Source organism: Labeo rohita, chromosome 11, assembly GCF_022985175.1.
Source record: "Labeo rohita strain BAU-BD-2019 chromosome 11, IGBB_LRoh.1.0, whole genome shotgun sequence".
In the NCBI taxonomy this organism is placed as follows: domain Eukaryota; kingdom Metazoa; phylum Chordata; class Actinopteri; order Cypriniformes; family Cyprinidae; genus Labeo; species Labeo rohita.
In genome coordinates, this window is record NC_066879.1 from 17,606,232 (window position 1) to 17,627,954 (window position 21,723).

General features: G+C 33.5%; 1 protein-coding gene across 2 annotated transcripts; it reads right to left on the reverse strand.

The window, feature by feature from the left end:
* Positions 1 to 283: 283 nt before the first annotated feature.
* bicd2 (bicaudal D homolog 2 (Drosophila)) lies at positions 284 to 20,558 on the reverse strand. Of its 2 annotated transcripts, XM_051122842.1 has the most exons (9): positions 20,052 to 20,557; positions 9,004 to 9,216; positions 8,049 to 8,201; positions 7,486 to 7,926; positions 5,888 to 6,217; positions 5,125 to 5,799; positions 4,723 to 4,874; positions 4,382 to 4,628; positions 284 to 1,869 (listed from the first exon to the last, which is right to left on the reverse strand). In XM_051122842.1, exons 1-9 carry the CDS (start codon positions 20,295 to 20,297, stop codon positions 1,867 to 1,869), a joined length of 2,460 nt encoding a protein of 819 aa, XP_050978799.1. In that variant the 5' UTR covers positions 20,298 to 20,557; the 3' UTR covers positions 284 to 1,866. The 2 variants fall into 2 exon arrangements, with proteins under 2 accessions (XP_050978799.1, XP_050978798.1); XM_051122841.1 differs by lacking the exon at positions 284 to 1,869 and having other exon boundaries at positions 1,880 to 4,628; positions 20,052 to 20,558.
* Positions 20,559 to 21,723: the final 1,165 nt, after the last annotated feature.

The following is a 21,723-nucleotide window of genomic DNA, read 5'->3' on the forward strand; positions in this document are numbered from 1 at the left end:
AAATAAAAATAATAAAATAAATAATTAAAAAAAAAAAATGTCCATGTTATGCATAGTAATATCTGCACAACCCTGAATTTATCATTAGTACTACAGAAAAATTGTGTGATATTGCTTTGGCAGTTCAGAAAACAGTAATTGATATTAAATCATTTAGTATATTTGTAGTTGACAATTAAGTCTGGTTTAGGTCTAACAGATTTCCAAGAAAGCAGAATGGGAAAAGGATTTGGCTGGAAATAAGAGGAACAGGTTGAGTGCCTTTTTTTTTTTTTTTTTTTTTAAGAACCATTAAACTTGAAGCGAAATGCAATATTTTATATTAGTTTATTATTTTTTTTACTTGCTTTTGTCACATGAGAAATGTTAAGACAGACATGGGCCTATAATGTGTTCCTCATGATAAACTACAGATAAGCACAAATATTTAGAAAAAAAAGCACAACATTGACATCAGCACTGTAAAAAAACAAAACACAAAGGAAACAGAGGCGAGGCAGTATAGCTTACATTGTACCTGTAAGATTTCAAGTAGAAATGCAGAGGCAGCACACATACCAGTAATAATGCTTACAAACCTAGTCATTAATACTGAACTCATAGCCAAGGTTATGAATAAATATGAACAAACATGTGAGGTCATTCCATAAAAATGTGTAAAAATTACTCAAAATGTCATATAAAGCTATGACATGGCTGATGAAGCGCTTTCAGCAAATAGAAAACGGGCTTACACTCCAGAAACAGCACAAAATTGCACTTAATTTGTAGTCAAAAGACAATAAAGGAAAGAAAGGAAAAAGTAAAACTTGTCTTAAATTTGAAATGGCACTAATGTTCTGAGGCAAAGTTTTCTGCTTGCTGAAATACAAACAAAATCATTAGCAAGATTATGCATAGGAAAATAATGACTAACAATGTCAACAGACACCCATCAGAAATCATTACTTCCACAAAGGAATGTATGATTTTAACACACCTAATTCTTACTAACACTTAAAAATCTCCAAAACAAGAAATCTGAGCTGACATTCAAAAGGAGTGTTTAATTATTGTCCAAATTCAGATTTTACAGAAATACTGGAGACTATGGCTCTTTGTTTATGAAAACAAAAACCAATAGTTGCATAAAAGGCACAGGAGGTCTTATGAGAGGGTTATACAAAACAGATAATGTCTAAAAACAAATATTGCGATGTAAAATACAAAATGCTGACCTTAATGCAGTATTTGGCAAAAAAGTAGAAAGTATTCCAATTTGGAATTGATTTCTTCATGTCTGAATTTAACATATCCTTAACCCACTATAAAATTTGACTCCAGACTTCTGAGGAGCAAGTCATAGTTATTGTTCCTGAAGTGGAGTTACATTGCATCACTACCAAGATAATGTTTAGTTAGGATGTTTGACTGTTGAACAAGAAACATATATAGGCCTATTTAACATAATCATTCTCCCTGGAATATGCTTAGAACTTGACAGTTAAGCATAAAATACTATAAACATACCACAGTTTTTATATTATTACTTTTTTCAGTTAAATACATAAAATTCGCAAGAACAAAACAAAAAATGTGCCAAGCATACTAAAATGTGCATCTCTTACATAATAATAACTAATGCACTAAAAGTGCACATTAAACAAAAACAGAGCAGAAAAATAAAAAAATACCACAGTAACAGTCAGAGTAATGATTACATAGATCGGTTGGCTTTACATGTGAGCCTGTGTTTTCTTGCAGCCACATCCAGGGACAAATTTCTTGTTTCCATAATTGGGCCAGGCATGTGTATTCTGGACGTATAGTGTACAGCGAAGGAAGGAGGAAATAACCGTTTGCGGATAATCTCCAGAGCTAATAAAATTACTGTAAATTGAAAACAAAATGATCATCAGAATTATCACATCATAGCTGATCCATATTGTAAATAATTCATATACACTACCAGTTAAAAGTTTTTGAACATATATAACATTATAAAAACTTGGAGTTAGTATAATTTATTTTTTGGGAAAGAAATTATAGAAATAAATACTTTTATTTAGTAAGGACACTTTAAACTGCTCAAAAGTGATGATTAAGACATTACAAAATGTTACTAAAGATTTCAGATAAATGCTGTTCTTCTGAACTTTCTATTCATTAAAACCTGAAAAAAATTCTACTCAGCTGTTTTCAACACAATAAATGTTTTCAAATCAGAATATAATATAATATATAAATTCAGCTTTGAAATTACAGAAATAAATGACATTTTAAAACATTTAAATAGAGCAGTTATTTTAAATAGTTAAAATATTTTATTTTACTGCTGTACTTCGGATCAAATAAACGCAGGGTTGTTGAGCAGAAGAGACTTCTTTAAAAAAACATTAAAATCTTACTGTTCAAAAACTTTTGACTGGTAGTTTATCTTCATAAGTCAAGCTGATCACATTGGACATACAGTAGACAAGTGAATGTTACCGTCAACAATGAGACAGGTTAGACCCATTAGTACACCGCAAAAACACAGAAGACGCATTTTTCCAGATGCAATGGACTGCAGGAAGCAGAAGACTCACATGCAACAGACAACATGCCAACTAATACAAACTGTTGAAACTGAGAGCAACAGATCATGCATGATAGTGGTTAAGAGTCACCACTGTGAAGACAACATGGACAATGTGTTTGGCTGAAAGGCTAGATGAAACAGTATGTACAAAATTGACAGACATGGAATGACATGATAAATTTGTTAAAAGCAACTTTGTAAATCTAAACATTTCTCAATGTCTTTTCTGTGTTTGAAAACTCTGAAAGACATCTTTCATTTGTCAATTTTAGCAAAAAAAGACTGTATCATCACTTATGTCCTTTAGGGTTGCAACCTAGATTGCAAAGCTTCCAGCAGGATCAGTAAGGTGTGTCTCTGTTGGGATTACACAGATTTATTTGCACTGACACAGAGATTATCAGACTAGCTTTGTGAAACTGGGTTTAACTCAATGACATTCAGTATTCTCAGTGCTGGTTGGGTTAACCTACAGTAGAAACATTGGGCTCAGATGTTCAGAGAAAGAGAAAAAAAATAAAAATTTACACTACCCGTCAAAAGTTTTTTTGATGTTCCAATTTTTTATGTTCCAAAAGATTTTTAATGTTTTTTTGTTTTTTGTTTTTAAGTCGCTGCTTCTGCTCACCAAGCCTGCATTTATTTACAGCAAAAACAGTACATTTTTGAAATATTTTTACTATTTAAAATAACTCTTTCCTATTTGAATGTATTTTAAAAATGTAATTTATTCCTGTGATTTCAATGCTGAATTTTTAGCATCATTATCCAGTCAGAAATCATTCTAATATTCCAATTTGCTACTCAAAAAAACCCCCAAAAAAAACATGTATTATTATTATATTGAAAACAGCCGAGTAGAATTTTTTCAGGTTCCTTTGATGAGTAGAAAGTTCAGAAGAACAGCATTTATCTGAAATAGAAATCTTTTGCATATATAAATCATAAAGATCTCATTATATATATATATATATATATAAATGAACTCAACAGTTTTAAATATTGATAATAGTAATAACAAATGTTTACTGATCAGCAAGTCAGCATATTAGAATGATTTCTGGAGGATCATGTGACACCGAAGACTGAAGTAATGATGCTGAAAGTGTAGCTTTGATCACAGGAATAAAATACATTTTAAAATATATTCTAATAGAAAGCAGTTATTTTAAATAGCAAAAATATTTCACAGTTATTACTGACTTTGCTTGGTTCAAAGAAATGCAGGCTTGGTGAGCAGAAGAGACTTATTTAAAAAACTTTTAAAAACTTACTGTTCGAAACATTTGACTGGTAGTGTAGAATCTAGTTTCATGACACATACTGAAATTTTGCATACACTACAGCCTGTTTTCTTTAAAAAAAAAAAAAAAAAAAAAAAGTAGGTACTATAAATGTAAAAAGTGCTGGTACTCGTCAATACTAAAAGTCACAAAACAAACTCTGTCTTCCAAAATTTAACAATCTTGTAGTGGTGTCTTTTACTTGTAGCAATTGTGATAACTCTAGTAGGTAGTATGGTATTACCAACCAATTCAATTTCTTCATGTTGACTTACAGGAGAAGGACTAAGCACCGACCTTTATAATAAGTATTAATAAAGCCATCAACTGTTAGCACAAACAGTGACATGCCAGCATAGCACACATACAGTAAAAGGAATGTTAGTTAGCATGAGGATGCTGATGAGTGAGTTACACACAGGTGTTATTCGGATCCAGTGTCATACAGAATTTTATACTTCTCACTGCAGAAAACCGCAGGACTTCCAATGAGGCCGTGTGGCTGCGGTCGGTTCTTACAGGGAAGCCTAGGACTTACATGGGGGCTGGAAAACGACAAGGGTCCTCTGCCACGGCCAGATGAAGCCTTCCCACGACCGCTTGCCCCAGCACCGGATCCTCTTCGGGACTGTTCGTGGTCGAACTCCAGATCCTCCAGTCGTTGAGTGAGAGCCAGTTTCTGCTGGATGGCCATCCGGAGGAGGGAGTTCAAAGTCTTCTTCTCATCTTCTGCTGCAGCCAGCTGCCTCTGCATGTCGTCCAATTGTGTTACATACTCATCACACCTAAAGAAGAAAAGTAGTGGAAAAGAGCAAGTGAGACTTAGTTACCCCAACTGATTTTTGGACATTTAGAAGGGATTTCTGGTCCCCGCAGTACCTGGTGGCAAACATTGCCCTGAGAGAGGAGAATGTGGCGGCATCTTCTTTAAGAGCCTTCAGCTCGTTCCTCAACTTCATCATGGTTTCAGTGACCATGGCCTTTTCGTTCTCATATTTGCTCTTTAGGTTTGCCAGGGCAACCTCAGCTGTCTATAAGGAGACAGAACCACAACACAGTTCAGAAAATTGATAGTCTACAACAGGGATAGGCAACGTCAGTATCCTAGTATAGCTCCAACCCTGAAAAAAATCTGCTTGTTCAGGTATGTTTGATTAGAGTTGGAACTAAACTGCAGGTCATCGGCACTCCAGGACCAACGTTGCCTATCCCTGGTCTACAAGAAGAGTGATATTCCTGCATCACAGACACCCATGGCAAGCTAATCGTTTTTATTCTCACCTGTTTGTTGGCCTTGAGCACCGTCCTCAGCGTGGCAATCTGTTCTCGCTTAGTGCTCAGCAGGGACTTGAGCTTCAAAATCTCCTCCATGCAAGCAGCTTGGTCTTTATCCGCCACCGCGGCCAACTCTAGAGACGCAACTCTTTGCCTGGATAGTTCTGTGGTGCGGTCCACCGCCTTCTGCAAGTGGCGTATCTGATCCCGAATTATTGCTACTAGGTTGTAGATGTCCATTGGTTCAGGACGTGGATCTTCTCTAACCGGTGTTCCAGAAGTTGAGCTGTCAGGAGCGGTGGAGGTGGACCTGGGTGCCTCGGATTTGCCGTCGGTGGTTTGCGTCAACGTAGACTGAAGATCTTTACCCTCGGTCTTGTTTCCTTTACCCTCTTTGTAAAAATCAAGCATGACGCGATTCGGGGTTTCGTTGTTGCACATGCAGACATGGTGGTAGAGGTTTGCAAGCTCTTCGCTGAAGGCAACAAGCTCATCCTGGGCAACGCTGAGACTTCCTTCTGTCTCGCCCGCGACAGCAGTCACTTCCTTCAGCTCCTTTTCCAACCGAGTGACTTGGTCGCGGTCTGCACGGCTACTGCTCTCCAACTGAGACACTTGAACACTGAGGTCCCGCACTTGTCCCTCCAGTCGTGCCCGTACCTCTTCATGCTCGTCCTTCATCTAGAAGAATCATGCATAATCATGTTGCCATGTTGAAATCTATCAAACAAATAATTTGAACAAAACTTGACTTCTCAGTCCTACTCACCTCATCATGCTCTGATTTTAGTGCCTTAAGCTCCTCTCTCAATTCACCTGCCTCTGCTATTGCTACCTCATACTTGCAGCGAAGTATTTCTGGCCCATTGATGTCCAGCTCATAATAGTCCACATCATTGTCCTCTCGACTGTCCCGCTCTCGCTCACTGTCCAGGGCCGACTGCCTCTCCTTGCCTGCCTGCAGTCTCCTCATTACGCCCAAATCATCGCTAAGTCTTGTCATAGCTTCTTGCTGTTCGGCTAATGCTCCTCGAGCATGCTCTAACTGCTTCTGAGAGTCCTGTAAGGTGGTGAGAAGAGCAACCTTCTCTCGCTCCACCTGTAAGGTGAAATAGAGCAGTAAAACATAAAATTTTAAGTAGGGTACGATTCATGAATTGATTATGAGATTTTCCAAATGCATCATGATTCTCTCTGGAATCGATTCTGAAATTATTTTTTAACAGCAGATGGCGTGCTAATCTAGTTTTTAACAGCACACTCAAATACTCATGAAGAAGAGCGCTAAAAAGTGCTTGTGCGTTCAGCTCAGAATGCTTTTATGATGCAATCATTTACTCACCTTCCCCTAGTCATCCAAGATGTTCATGTCTTTTTCTCTTCAGTCGTAAAGAAATTATGTTTTTTTGAGGAAAACATTTCAGGATTCTCTCCATATAATGGACTTCAATGGTGCCCATGAGTTTGAACTTCCAAAATGCAGTTGAAATGCAGCTTCAAGGGGCTCTAAACAATCCCAGCCGAGGAAGAAGGTTATTATCTAGCAAAACACTTGGTTATTTTCTATACTAATTTATATACTTTTTAACCTCAACTGCTCGCCTTGTCTAGCTCTGGTTCATGAAATTTAGGGTATATTTTGAAAAACTGCCATGTAATTTTCTCCTCCAGGTTCAAAATCTCTCTATATCATTGCAGAAGTACCAACCCCGTGTTTACAAAAAAAGGTAAAACAGTGATGTAGGACGATTTTGAAGTTGGAAAAGAAAATAAGATAGGAGTTTTTCGACATACCCTAACTGTCATGAACCAGAATGCACAGAGTTCAGGCAGAGCTAGACAAGACGAGCATTTGACATTAAAAATTATATAAATTGTCAATATTTTTAGAAAATAACCAATCGTTCCACTAGATAAGACCCTTCTTCCTCAGCTGGGATCATTTAGAGCCCTTCGAAGCTGGATTTAAACTGCATTTTGGAAGTTCAAACTTGCTGGGACCATAGAAGTCTACATGGAAAACTTTTTTTTTTCTTCTTTTCTTTTTACGACTGAAAAAACAAAAACGTGAACATCTTGAATAACAAGCGGGTGAGTAAACTATCTGTAAATTTTTGTTCTGGAAGTGGACTTCTTCTTTAATGTAAATGCAGTGCCATCTGCCGTTAAAAAATTTGGCTCAGAATCGATTTGAGAGAGAATCGCGATCCATTCGGAAAATCCCAGAATCGATGCAGAATCATTTCTTGGTTTGCGGTGCATCGATTTATTTTCCCAGCACTCATTTTATTGGTTTGGAACAAGGTGACTATGTCAATGAGGTTGACCAAAATGCTGAAATCTAATCAAATGCAAAGGAGTGCATACCTGTAAGAGCTGTTGCTTGAGTTTCTGGATTTCTGAAATGTTCAGCTCTGTCAACAAGTCATCCACCAGACTTGGTGCGGGACGGAAGTTTCCATCTCTTTTGGGTGAAGACAATCGGTTGTCTTCATCGCTAACGTCGCTGACTTTAGCAAATCCGTTTTCAAACGTCAGAATGGCATCGTCGTTATTTGGTTCATCTGTGCTCAGTTTGAGCCCATCCAATGAGCTGGCAAGGAGGGAGTCTCCCAGGGTCATGTGATGTGTCAGTTCTTTCCGAAGAGCTGCTTTCTGTTCCCGCTCGGTCTTTACGGTTTCTAGAGCCTCCGTTAGCTGACGCTCTGCTATTTCGCGTAACCGAACAGCGTCCTCTAGCTGGCTATTCAGGTACTGCACTTCCTCTTCCAAACGTCGGTTCTCATGTTTAAGTCCCTCGAACTCCACCTTTGGAGAAGATCAGAGATTTAGAAGAAGCAAACCAAAGATAAGAAGGTGATGGTGCATGGTCTGGTCCTTGTTGGACTGGAATCAGCCACCTTTCGTGATCAATGGTCAGTGCTACTAACCTGACCCTGTTTAAGGGTTAAGACTTGTTTTTGAAGGCTGATATTCTCCTCCTCCAGTTCAGTGTAGTCTTGCAGCAGACGAGACTCTCGGATTTTGTACTCCCGAATGTCGTCACGTAGACGACTGCGCTGCAGCTCCACGATCTCATTATTCTTAGGGACACAACGAAGTTTAGTTGATAAATGACTAATATAGATGCACATATAGAGCATAATTGTACTGGGGGCATAACTTACTAGGTTTGTTTTTACAGTTGAAGTCAAAAGTGTACATACACCTTGAAGAATCTGCAAAATGTTAATTATTTTACCAAAATAAGAGGGATCATGCAAAATGCATGTTATTTTTAATTAGTACTGACCTGAATAAGACGTTTACATATAAAAACATAAAAAAAAAAAAAAAGTGTTTTTTGTTTAGTGATAGTTGTTTATGAGTCCCTGAACAGTTAAACTGCCTGCTGTTCTTTAGAAAAATCCTTTAGGTCCCACAAATTCTTCGGTTCTTTCAGCATTTTTGTTGATTTGAACCCTTTCCAACAATGACTGCATGATTTTGAGATCCATCATTTCACAATGAGGACAACTGAGAGACTCATATGCAACTATTACAGAAGGTTAAAAGTTAAATTTACCCTGATATTGAAATTCCAAAAGTTTTCACCCCCCCTCTTAATGCATTGTGCATCAGTAAGCATTTGAACCTTCTGTAATAGTTGCATATGAGTCCCTCAGTTGTCCTCAGTGTGAAAAGATCAATCTCAAAATCATACAGTCATTGTTGAAAAAAAGTTCAAATACACAAAAATGCTAAAAAAACCAAAGAATTTGTGGGGCCTGAAGAACTTTTCTGCAGATCATCAAGCAGTTCAATTGTTCAGGACAAACAAGGTGTGTGTAAACTTTTGACTTCAACTGTATGCATGATTATTAAATCCAATACTACAGCACAAACCTCTCGCAGCTCGAGTACATGGGTGGCCAGACGTTCGTTCTCCGACTGGGTGCTGGTGAGAGTGTTTTTTGTTTGTCGCAGGTCAGCCTGCAGTTCCTGCACTCTCTGCTCATAGTACGCCTCTTTAGATGCCGACTCCAGGATAAGGGACTCCTCCCTGCTTTCCCCGTCTGCAGCCACCTTTCTATGGGTGGAGTGAACCTGGCCATATGCCTGTATGAACATGATCAGGAAGAGATTAGAATTATGTATATTAAGTCTATTAAGTTCTAAAGATGTGTCTATTAACAAATTACTTATTTTGTTGGGTGGAGGCTGGATGAGGACAGACTTGAAATTATCAGTGCTGATGGATATAAATCTTAACTGTACTGAAGAAACGCTATGGGATATATATGGGCAAAAAGTTAAATATTTACATATTTTTAACCATTTTTCTTCAGATTTGCTGTAAAAATGCACAGACAAAAAAAATCTTTCAATTCTGTCTAGGCCTATGCTAGACACTGAAACCAAATCTCAGTATTCCCACAGACAGTTTAGTTTGGTGTACATGTAATTTTCTAAAACTCAAGACGCATTTCCTGCAAACTGATTATGTAACCGGCTGGAGACAAAACTAGTGGAATTCTGTCCAAAAGCTCTTTTTAATCAAACGTTCCATCTCTTTCTTTTCCCCCTTAAATCTGTGTGCCAGTCTGAGTGATGTCATTGGAATGATACAGCCTGACTAAGTTGCCACACACACAGGCAACCATGGCAGCACAAGCCAGATATGTTAACAGCTCCATTACTGCTGGTGGCCTGGCAGAATGGCTAACAGAAAGGCATGAAGGGATCACTGATATATGATGGACAAAGCACACTGATGAAAGTCCTAACAATCTGACATATACATCAGGGTGTTTCTTCAAATATGGGCATGTTTGGCCCTGGGGACTTAAACTTAAATTAAACACTAAATTTACTAAATCTAAATTTTCAGCATCATTACTCCAGTCTTCAGTGTCACATGATTCTTCAGAAATCATTCTAATATGCTGATTTGCTGTTCAAAAAAACATTATTATTAATATCAATATTTAAAGCAGTTGAGTACATTTTTTTCAGGATTCTTTGATTAACAGAAATAAATACTTTCATTTAGCAAGTATGCTTTAAATTTATTAAATGTGATGATAAAGACATTTATAATGTTACCAAAAGAACTTTCTATTCATAAAAAAACCTGAAAAAACATCTACTCAGCTGTTAATAATATGTACACCTTTTTTATATAAAAGCTGTTAATAATAATACATGTTTTCTGAGGAGCAAATCAGAATATAGGAATGATTTCTGAAGGATCACGTGACTGAAAATGATGCTAAAAACTCAGCTTTAATATCAGAAATAAATTACATTTTAAAATATATTCAAATAGAAAACAACTATTTTAAATAGTAAAAGTATTTCTAAATTTTACTGTCTTTGCTGTTGCTTCGGATCAACTAAATGCAGGCTTGGTGAGCAGAAGAGACTTCTTTAAGAAAAACATTAAAAATTACTGTTTAAAAACTTTTAACTGTTAGTGTATCCACTAACAATGTTAAACAGTCAACATACATGCATACTCCATTAATAATATAATATACATTTTCACACAATAATCCCCATAATTTTTGTTTTTAGAATTTTTTAATGTAATATTTTGGCTTATAATTGGACGCAAAAAAAACAATAACATTTAAAGGTACAGTTCACCCAAAAATGAAAATTCTGTCTTCATTTCCTCACCCTCAAGTTTTTCCAAACCTGTATGAGTTTCTTTCTTGTGTTAGAAGATATTTTGAAAAATGTTGGTAGCCAAACAGTTAAAGGGACCATGGTGTCACATGGACTGTTTTAGCCATGTCCTTGCTACGTTTCAGGGCCTTGACCGTGATAGTTCACTTGCTGTCTATGCAGGGTTAGAAAGCTCTCAGATTTCATCAAAAATATCTTAATTGTATTCTGCAGAGGGTTTGGAATGACAAGAGGGTGAGTAATTAATGACAGAACTTCATGTTTGAGTGAACTAACTCTTTAACGGTAGCCATTTACTTCCATAGTATCCCCCTCCCCATGCGATGGAAGTCAATGGCTACCATCAACCATTTGCTTGCCAACATTCAGAAGAAATAAACTCTTACATAGAAATTGAAATGAAATTGAATGTGCCTGTAAATTGATGAAAATTCTATTAGCGACACCGTCCCATAATAATATCGGAATGTGTGAGAGACAGAAAGAGCCGTGGAAATGGTGTCAGCATTAAGTCCTCCTCCTGCCACAGCAGCTGCTGCTAAGAACTGGCAGCTGTCCACCTGTCACTCCGGGTTGCCAAGACATTTCTTTAGAACTTTATTCTGATTCTAGAACAGGGATTCCATGTATAAAGGCCATGCCAACAACACACAGACCTCCAACACTGTTTGCTTCTCTCTGTGTTCTCAAACTATTGATAAACAGACCTTTAATATGAGGAATTTCTGCATAGCATTAATTGATTACTTGTGTATCTGTTAATAAACTTACAATTCTCAGTACTGCTCTGCTTAAACTCAACTAGAGTTGCATTTGCAGCTTACTCTCTGTATAACCAGTACTGAGAAACGGCCTTGTTAAATATATCCATGGCACTGCTGTATAAGGCTGCCATTGAGACTTCAGGAGCAAGATTAATCTGTGATGTTAGACGCTTGCACAGACTTCTACAGTGAGCGGTTTTATCGCTGTTTTCAATTTGTAATGGACTGTAGAAAAGCTGTTTTCAGTTTATGAATCATGTAAGGTCAGTAAGTAAACAGAATAAAGAGTTTTAAAAAAAAAAATGTGACTGGTCAGGCAAGTAATCAGTTGACTTTTGAAGTTCTTAGTCACTGATTTTTTTGAATTACACAACATTTGATGTCTGTTTGCAATTTAAATACACTACCAGTCAAAAGTTTTTGGACAGATTTTTAATGTTTTATAAAGAGGTCTCTTTTGCTTACCAAGTCTGCATTTATTTCATCCAAAGTACAGCAAAAACAGTAACATTTTGAAATATTTGTAAAATTTAAAATAACTGTTTCTATTTGAATATATTTAAAATGTCATTTATTTTAATTTAGCCTTGTCATTTTAATTTATTATTGTAATTTATCATTATTCCATCATACGATCCTTCTGATATTCTGATTTGCTGCTCAAAAAACATTTCTTATAATTACTATTATTTTGAAAACAGCAGAGTAAATTTTTTTCAGGTTTCTTTGATGAATAGAAAGTTCAGAAGAACTTTCTTTTGGACATTATAAACGTCTTTATTATCACTTTTGATTAATTTAAAGCATCCTTGCCAAATAAAAGTATTCATTTCTATAGTATTCATTTCTATTAATTTTACTGACTCCAAGTTTTTGAATGGTATAGTGTATAATGTTACAAAATCTTTTTATTTCAGATAAGTGCTGATCTTTGGATCTTTCTATTCATCAAAGAATTCAGAAAAAAAAAAATGTACTTAACAGTTTTAAATATTGATTATAATAAAAAATGTTTCTTGAACAGAAAATCAGTGAAGACTGGAGAAATTATGCTGAAAATTGAGCTTTGAAATCAGAAAGAAATTACATTTTGAAATATATTCAAATAGAAAACAGATATTTTAAATAGTAAAAATGTTTTACAATATTACTGCTGTTCTTGTATTTTGGATCAAATAAATGAAGGCTTGGTTAGCAGAAGAAACGTCTTTTTAAAAATAATAATAATAAAAAAAAAAACATTAAAAAAAAAACTTTTGACTGGTAGTGTACAAAAACAAGAAAGTAGACTTCAAATAATGTCAACACAGGCCTTAGAAACCCATTTGAAATTCCAGGGTGAATCCATGGTGAATTATTCTTCCGGGTTGGCCTACAAACTGACGTCATGACTGATCTTCTCTAGCAACAAAAACGCTTGCCAACGACAGCTGATTCAGAAACCAGACAAGCGTCGCTCTATGTGAGAGAACACTCGGTTGTCTCAGAAAGAAAGGCTTTTTCTCCCACAGAGTAGTTTGACAGAAGCTTGGTTTGAAACTCTAATTAGATTTAAACCAAGTTGATGTTAAACTGCTGTGCTGTCAACACAATGTATTATCAGATATTAGCCGACTTTGAGTTTAAAAAAATAGTTTAACATCAACTTGGCTTAAATCTAATTACAGTTTACATATCTCTTTTTAAATAGCAAATGCATTAAAGATGAGCAAGACTGGACAGATTAAAAATATCTTCTACTTCCTAAAAGCTTGCATGGGTAAGTCCTAAGTTTTTAAATATACTTCTCATAAGTTACAGAAAACAGGAAGTTATGGGGAGAGGAACAGAACCAGCTTCTTGTAGCCAGACAGAAATAAGCAGTTTTTTATGTAAGTTTAGGGACGTCTACCTAAAATATATACCATATTTTCCTAAATATAAGTCACATCCAAAATGTGATTATAATTCAAATCAGCTTATAAATGCACCATTGCATCAGAGCACACATTTGTTTTCATCCTGAATGAATAATAATTTTAAATTCCTGTTCTATTTTTAATACAGTTAAAATATGAAGTTAAAATGTGCTAAAATAAATAAAATGTTACAATATATTATTTCTGAATGCAATAATTAAACGTGACTCATGCATCAATGCAACTTGTGTTGTTTTTTTCTCGCAACAATATTATTTTATTACAATGTGACTTTTCATTAAAATATGCCAATACAGTAACAGATTAGTGAATACACTTATTTAAATAATTACTGTACATGGCATCATCTGTCCACAGTCATCTGTATAGAAAACACTAAAAACGCAAAAATGTAGATTGTAAATAATCTCAACTTTTGTCCATTTAGATGCAATGACTTGGCAAACACAGTGACTAAAAAGTGTTACAAGCTGGACTCAAATCTCTGTCACTCTCATGAGCACTACAGGTCTCATGACAGTAAGATTTTTAATGTTTTATACAGAGGTCTCTTCTGCTTACCAAGTCTGCAGTTATTTGATCCAAAGTACAGCAAACACAGTACAATTTTGAAATATTTGCAACATTTAAAAAAACTGTTTCTATTTGAATATATTTAAAATGTATTTTAAGCTACATTTTTAGTATCATTACTCCAGTCACATGATCCTTCAGAAAACCTTCTGATATTCTGATTTGCGGCTCAAAAAACATATATATATATATATATTTTTTTTTTTTTGTTAGAAATAAATATTTAGAAAAATGTTTTGTTTTATTTTTAATACAATTAAAATATGAAGTTAAAATGTGCTAAAATAAACAAAATGTTACATTACATTATTTCTGAACGCAATAATAAAATGTGACTTATGCATCGATGCAACTTGTTTTTTTTTTGTTTTTTTTTCACAACAATGCAATTTTATCCTAATGTGACTTTTCATTCAAATATGGTAATACAGTTACAGATTAGTGATGAATACACTTATTTAAGTTATTACTGTACGTGGTGTCATCTATCTATAGTCGGCTGTATAGAAAACACTAAAAACGCAAAAATGTAGATTGTAAATAATCTCAACTTTTGTCCATTTAGATGCAATGACTTGGCAAATATAGTGACTAAAAAGTGTTACAAGCTGGACTGTCACTCTCATGAGCACTACAGGTCAATGTTGAAGTAAATGCACTCATCATCGCTAGACCTTATCATGATCATCAGGTGGAAAAATGCATTTACACTGTTGAACTCTACATCAAACACGTTTAATCAGATAAAGCTACAAATCTTGATCAAAAAGAATGTTCCATTTAGAAAACTGCCGTTTTTCCCTCGCTAGACTTTAAAAAGCTCAAATATTTACTTCTGCTTCTTTAAATAGTCACAAACCCTATAAACCACACCAGTCTGTAGATAGGCTGTATCAACTCTGTGGTGAGGGAGTCCCACCCCTGCACAGCTGTGGACCCACCACACTGCTGGAGGCTCTATTCTGATCCCTCATGTTGAAGGAGATGACAATTTACCCTTTTTTCACGCTTTAAACCCTTTCTGATGGAATGAACAGCTGACAAAGTACTTCATGGTTAGAACACAAAATCTAAACCGAACATTTGCCACTGTTTATTTGATATATGACTGTGGTGTACTTAGAGTTCCTTCAGTACACTCAACATTCAACAGCAAAAGAATTCCAATTTTATTTTAGAAATGGGGATGTACAATATATAGGGGCCTATGATTTCTGCGATGCAGAAAACGCGGACAGAATCACAGAATCCAGTCATAAAAACAGAATTTGCACAATTTTGGATGAATATTTCAAGAGTAGGCCAGTACACTAAAATCAAAATGCGATATAGACTAGTGCCTGTGAATATTAAGCTGCAAAAGTACAATTTAAACATGACTGTTCCGTGTCTCCGTTTGAATAAATGGCACAGACGTGCTGTCTGTTTACTACACACATACTGAAGCACGTGTGACGCTTGTGGTGTTTATAGCCTATGTCACCTCAATATATAAGTATGTGAACATATTAACAATCTCTAGAACTGCTCTGAGAGTCACTTCATGAGCATTTTACTACTTTATTTAAATATACTACTATATTTATTACTATTTCTTTTGAAAAAAAAAAAAAAACTAGTATCATATACAAATAGAAACTTAGAGGTCTTCACAGCAACCTGACAAAATAAAAGTTTGGTTTAACTTGAAGAAACTGTGACAGAATTGTATTACTTATTGTAATGACAGCACTACTACTATTACTACTAATAAAATTATTAATAAAAATATTATTTTTTAAGGAATATTTACCAGCAAAAAAATTACCAGAAATACAAAACAGTATTTTTAAAAATAATTAAATAATTATTAAATAATAAAAAAAATAATTATTTGAATTAAAAATAAAAATTAATTAATTAATAATGGAAAACTGAATTTGGTTAAAAAAAATAATAATAAATAAATAAATGAATTTGAGAAAAAAAATACAGTATTTTATAGGACCTTAAAAATTTTACAAATTTGTGTTACATTTTTAACACATTTCTGTTTAATTGTGCAAGTTTCATGATTTCAATTTATTATACACACTTTTTATTAATGTTTGATCATTTAACCATTAAAACAGAGTTTAGAAAAATTAAAATGGAAAAAAATGAATTAAGAAATAAAAGAAATAAAATGGATTTCATAGGGCTCTAAATATATTCAGTATCTAAATATTATCAGTATTGGCCAATCATAGCATAATATGCAGTGATTATTATTATTATATTACTGAAGAAAAAAATAACATATATATATATACACACCATCTTGTTCTAAATAAATGCTGTTCTTTTGAAGTTACTATTCATCTTTAAGCCCTAAACAGAAAATTTATCACAATTCTCACCACTGATATTAATAGGAAATTTTTTTGAACAGCAAATCAGCATATTAGAATGATTTCTGAAGCATCATGTGACACTGATGACTGGAGTAATGATGCTAAAAATTCAGCTTTGCATCATTGTTTTTGGATTTTTCATCACATAAATGCAGCCTTAGTGAGCAAAAATACTTCTAAAAATAAATCGTATTCACCCCAGCCTTTTGAATGGTAGTGTATATATACACACCATGTCAGCATTTTTTTTTCAGTTGCACATATTTTCTAATTTGCATGAAGCATATAGAACTCTAGATTGGAGCTGTAGTGTAAATACTAATTTCTTAAATCATTTTGCATTAAGAATGCTAATCTTGTCAAGACTGTGTCTTACTATGCTTAGAGAGTGTTTTGAGAATAGGTTAACATACGCACGTGTGTGTGTGTATGTGTGTGTGTGTGTGTGTGTGTGTGTGTGTGTGTGTGTGTGTGTGTGTGGTGGAGTTAACACAGGTGAGAGAGCAGATCTGATATACCGGGATGGGATTAACCCGTCTCCTCTTTTCACCTCACCCTCTGTCTGATCCAGCATGTCTGAGCCTTGATCACTACACCTATCTTTAATGCATTCTGCATGTGCACTCTCTCGTGCGTTAACGTCAACATTTCACTCCACTGGTCTAGCATCACTCAGCATTTAATAGAAAATAGAAAAAGAAAAAAAAAAAAAAAAAAAAAAAAAAAAAAAAAAGGTTAAAACAATCTTACCACAAATACAAGAGAGTTCAGATTACATAAATAAAAGTTTAAAAACTTTAAAAACTGTTTTGCCACACCGCAGAACCATTTAAAATTAATTAGAAGAGGTAAAATATATAAATACATAAATATATGTATTGTAAACAAATACATAATTTAAATTAAAATAAAAAAGTGACTAGTAACAGGACCCAGGACAGGATTTATTTTTACATTTATTTTTAATTTAACAGGACAGGATTTATTTTCAAAAATCTAAAATCTAATAAAAAAAAATAATATCATGCATACACATAAACTTCTATTTAAATAAATAAACATATTTAAATTAAAAAATAAATTAAATTTTAAATTACATTTAAATTTAGTAACAAGACCTAATTGTTTTTAAATGTTATCCTAAAATAAAAATATATTAATAATAAATAATTAAACATATAACTTTAAATAAATAAACTAAAATTTAAATAAACACGCTAAAAAAATTAAGTAACCTACTTATAAATATGTAGTTGCTATTCTAAATCTTGATCTGTCCATGAACTTTTTACTTTAATTAATCATCATTTTATGCACTGAAAATTAGTATTTTTTGACTAATCTATCTGTATTGTATTAAAAAGTTTGAACTGCTTTTGTTAATAAAATGACTCATGCAAGATAATCTGCCTACTAATCTGATTTCATGCACTGACCTACTACAGAAATCTAATAGCATGAAAATGATACACAAAAGCATTCATAAACAGAAAGGATTTAATAGCTTCCAGCTGAAGCCCCTCATTGACACCCCTAGTGTGAGATCAGTCTAGGCCACGTCATGACCGAGGTGCTTTTTTTAGCCTGATTTCTTCCCAGATCTTCTTACTACATGACGAAGACTGCGTCCTGTATTTAGAGCAGTGCAGAAAAGATTAGACTAGAAGGAAGTATACACACAACCGAGACAAGCTCCAAATAAACTATAATTCTAACAATCAGGATTTTGTCTGAGCTTGTGTTGGTGTTTGTGTTGACAGGAAGTTGCAGGGGAAAAGGAGAGAGAAAGAAGTTGCGCAGAAGGTCCTGAGAACACATTCAAATTCATTTAGGTCTAAAACAATTTATATACAACCTACATCCCAGTCTAGGTTTATTTCAGGATGTCGTATCAGGAAGAAACATCTCGGTCACTCAAAAAACTGACTTGTTTTCTCACATCAACATCTCACTTCTTGTCATTGTTTCATTTTCAGCCTCTAATCAACAGCACGGTTCTTATACGTATACGATAGAATGCTGAATATACAATATGACGTATTAAATAAATTAAGGATTTATTGATTTTACATACACTCATAAATCTTCTCTAATTAAAAACGCATATCCTGCTTTTCCACAGATAACAGGCAGGAAATCCTGAGGTCTTTTTATAAGTCATTGTGACAAAAACAAACAAGGATCACTTCAAATATTAAAATAAATGTACATTTATACTATTTAAACTTAACCTTAACATAGCCTTTGTATAGTGTAAAGCTATATACACTACCAGTCAAAGGTTTTTGAACAGTAACATTTTTTAATGTTTTTTTTTCTTTCTGTTTACCATGCCTGCATTTTTTTTATCCAAAATAGCAGTAATATTGGTAAATAGTTTTACTATTTAAAATAGCTGCTTTCTATTGTAATATATTTTAAAATGTAATTTATAGAAATGTTAAAACTTTTACATTTTTATTTAGCAAGGATGCTTTAAGTTGATCAAAAAAGATTGATAAACATTTATAATGTTGCAAAATATTTATATTTCAGATAAATGCTGTTCTTCTGAACTTTCTATTTCTATTTCTAACTTTCTATCTGTTTTCAACATAATAATAATAATAATAAATGTTTTTGAGCAGCCAATCAGAATATTAGAATGATTTCTGAAGGATCATGTGAATGGAGTAATGATGCTAAAAATTCAGCTTTGAAATCACAGGAAGAAATTACATTTAAAAATATATTCAATTAGAAAGCAGTTATTTTAAATAGTACAAATATTTCATTTTTTTTGTTTTTGCTGTACTTTGGATCAAATAAATGCAGGCTTGGTGAGCAGATGAGAATTCTTTTTTTTTGTTTTTGTTTTTTTAAATGCTTTCTGACAATAATAAACAGCTTGTTCACTGAGTAGACTACAACAAAAACATATGCATTATGAATATTTTATCAAGAACAATAAATTTTGACAAAAGAACTTTAAAAAGTAGTTTAAAACAGTCCATAAAACCTGCACAATAACTATAATACAATCTGAGGTGGTGTTTAAACACAGTACATAGTATGGTTTACACTGAATAGCTGTTTTTATATATTTGTATCTAACAATTAGCATTCCAACTTTGTCATTTAAACGCTTATTTCGTCTGTATCAGTTTAATTATGCGTACAATTTTAACTGAACTACCATATTTTATTCTGTAAAATGTCAGGGGTAAAAAAAAAAATAGACCTGAATTAAATAATAATATTATGTTTTTTGTGGTTAATTTCAAACTAAATGTTCATTATAATATCATCTGTCCATAAATTATTAAAGTAACACTTGTTTTGCATAATATTACACTATATTTAGGTCCTATATTTCTTCATCATCCACTGACTAGGCTGTCAATAGAACGATAACGAGTACTTCAAACCTGCAAAATATCATATTTATCGATATTTCTTAATATTTGTGGCACTTTTTGTGAAGTACCTGCTGAAGAACAATGAAAGTACACAAAAAGACTGACAAAGGGTGGAGACAGACTGATAGACTTGACTTTTTCTATTGTGCGGCGCAAGCAACAACAACCGTTACGTTTAAAAAAAACAAACCGCTACTCGAATATTATTAACGTTATATTATTTGGTCTCACTCTCACCTCTCTAAGCTGATCCAGTTCTTGTCTGACGGTCTCATATTCGTTCTCCAGATCTTCAAAGCGTTGTTTCAGCTGCTGGTTCTCCTCCAGCACCACAAGCCCGTACTCCGCCGCCTGGATCTTCTCCCGGCTCGTCTCGCTCAGTTCCCGCGTCAGGCGTTCGATCTCCGCTCGGAGCCAGTTGGGCCCGGCCTCAGTGACCAGCTGCGCCTCGGGACCTTCATCCCCGGACATGTTTGCCATCATCACCCGGCACAGTCTAATACAGGCGATAACGGACCCAGCCCGTTAACTCCTCAGTCTCAACCATGAAGATTGCTCATCAATCTGAAGTGCATGCAGTTTATTGGCTGCACTGTTGTTAATGTAAAAGTTCGAATTCAGTTTTACAAACTTATTCCCCATGTTTGGATATATAACTCCATGATTTCCTCTCGTTCGGATGTCATTCCTGAGATTAGGAGGGGAACTCGGTCTGCTGTGAGATCATCCAGCAGGAATACGAAGTGATTTTGTCGCTCATGTTTTATAGGTAATGTAGTTCCATTTACACATGCGTGCGTTGTATTAGGGATGGTGTCGGACTGCAAGACCCATAATGCTTTGTGTACTGTACACGAAGGCAACACAGGATGCACAGATGGTTCACAGACTGAATGCCAAATTCAAGGCAAATTGTTGCTCAATGCTTCCATCTGCTGATGGTAATATGTCAGGTTGTGTGAAGTAGATGCAGTACTAGTTTTAAAGTTTTTTAAATCAGGGACGTTTTTTTAAAAATATAAAATAGATATAAACTATTTATACTATGTGTGAAAAAAAATAAATAAATAAAAAAGCGTGAATTAACTGCTTAAATTAAGTAATATACTTTTTATTGCCATTGAAATAAGAAATAAGTAATTTCTTAAAATATTATCTAGAAAATATGTACTTTGTTTTATTATTATTATTATTATTATGTTAGTTTTTATTACTTTTTTATATATATTATGAAGACAACATGTTTTTTTTTTATAATATAATATGATATAATATAATATAATATAATATAATATAATAATAGTATAATAGCAGTAGTACTAAAACCAAAAATAAAATGTATCTGGAAAATATTTATTCGTTTTTATAACAAATAATAATAATAATATTTATAATAATTATTATTATTATTATTATTATTATTATTATTATGAGAACATTTTTGCATTTTTATAAAGAAAATATTATTTCTTAAACTATCAATAAGCTTTTATTTCACTGTATTGAAATCAAAATAAATTATTAAATTATCTGGAAAATATTTACTTTGCATTATTATTATTATTATTATTATTATTATTATGTTTTTATTACTGTTTCATATATTATGAAGATAACATATTGTTTCTTAAATTAAATAGTATAATAATAGTATAATAGCAATAATATTAAAAACCAAAAATAAAATATTATCTGGAAAATATATATTTGTTGTTATTATTATTATTATTACTATTATTATTATTTTTTTTATTTATATATATTATTTTTTAATAATATTATTATTTATTATTTTGTTAGTATATTATGAAGACAACACATTTTTTCCTAAATTAAATAGTATAATAACAGTATAATAGCTAATAGCAATAGTATTGAAACCAAAAATAAAGTTTATCTGAAAAATTAT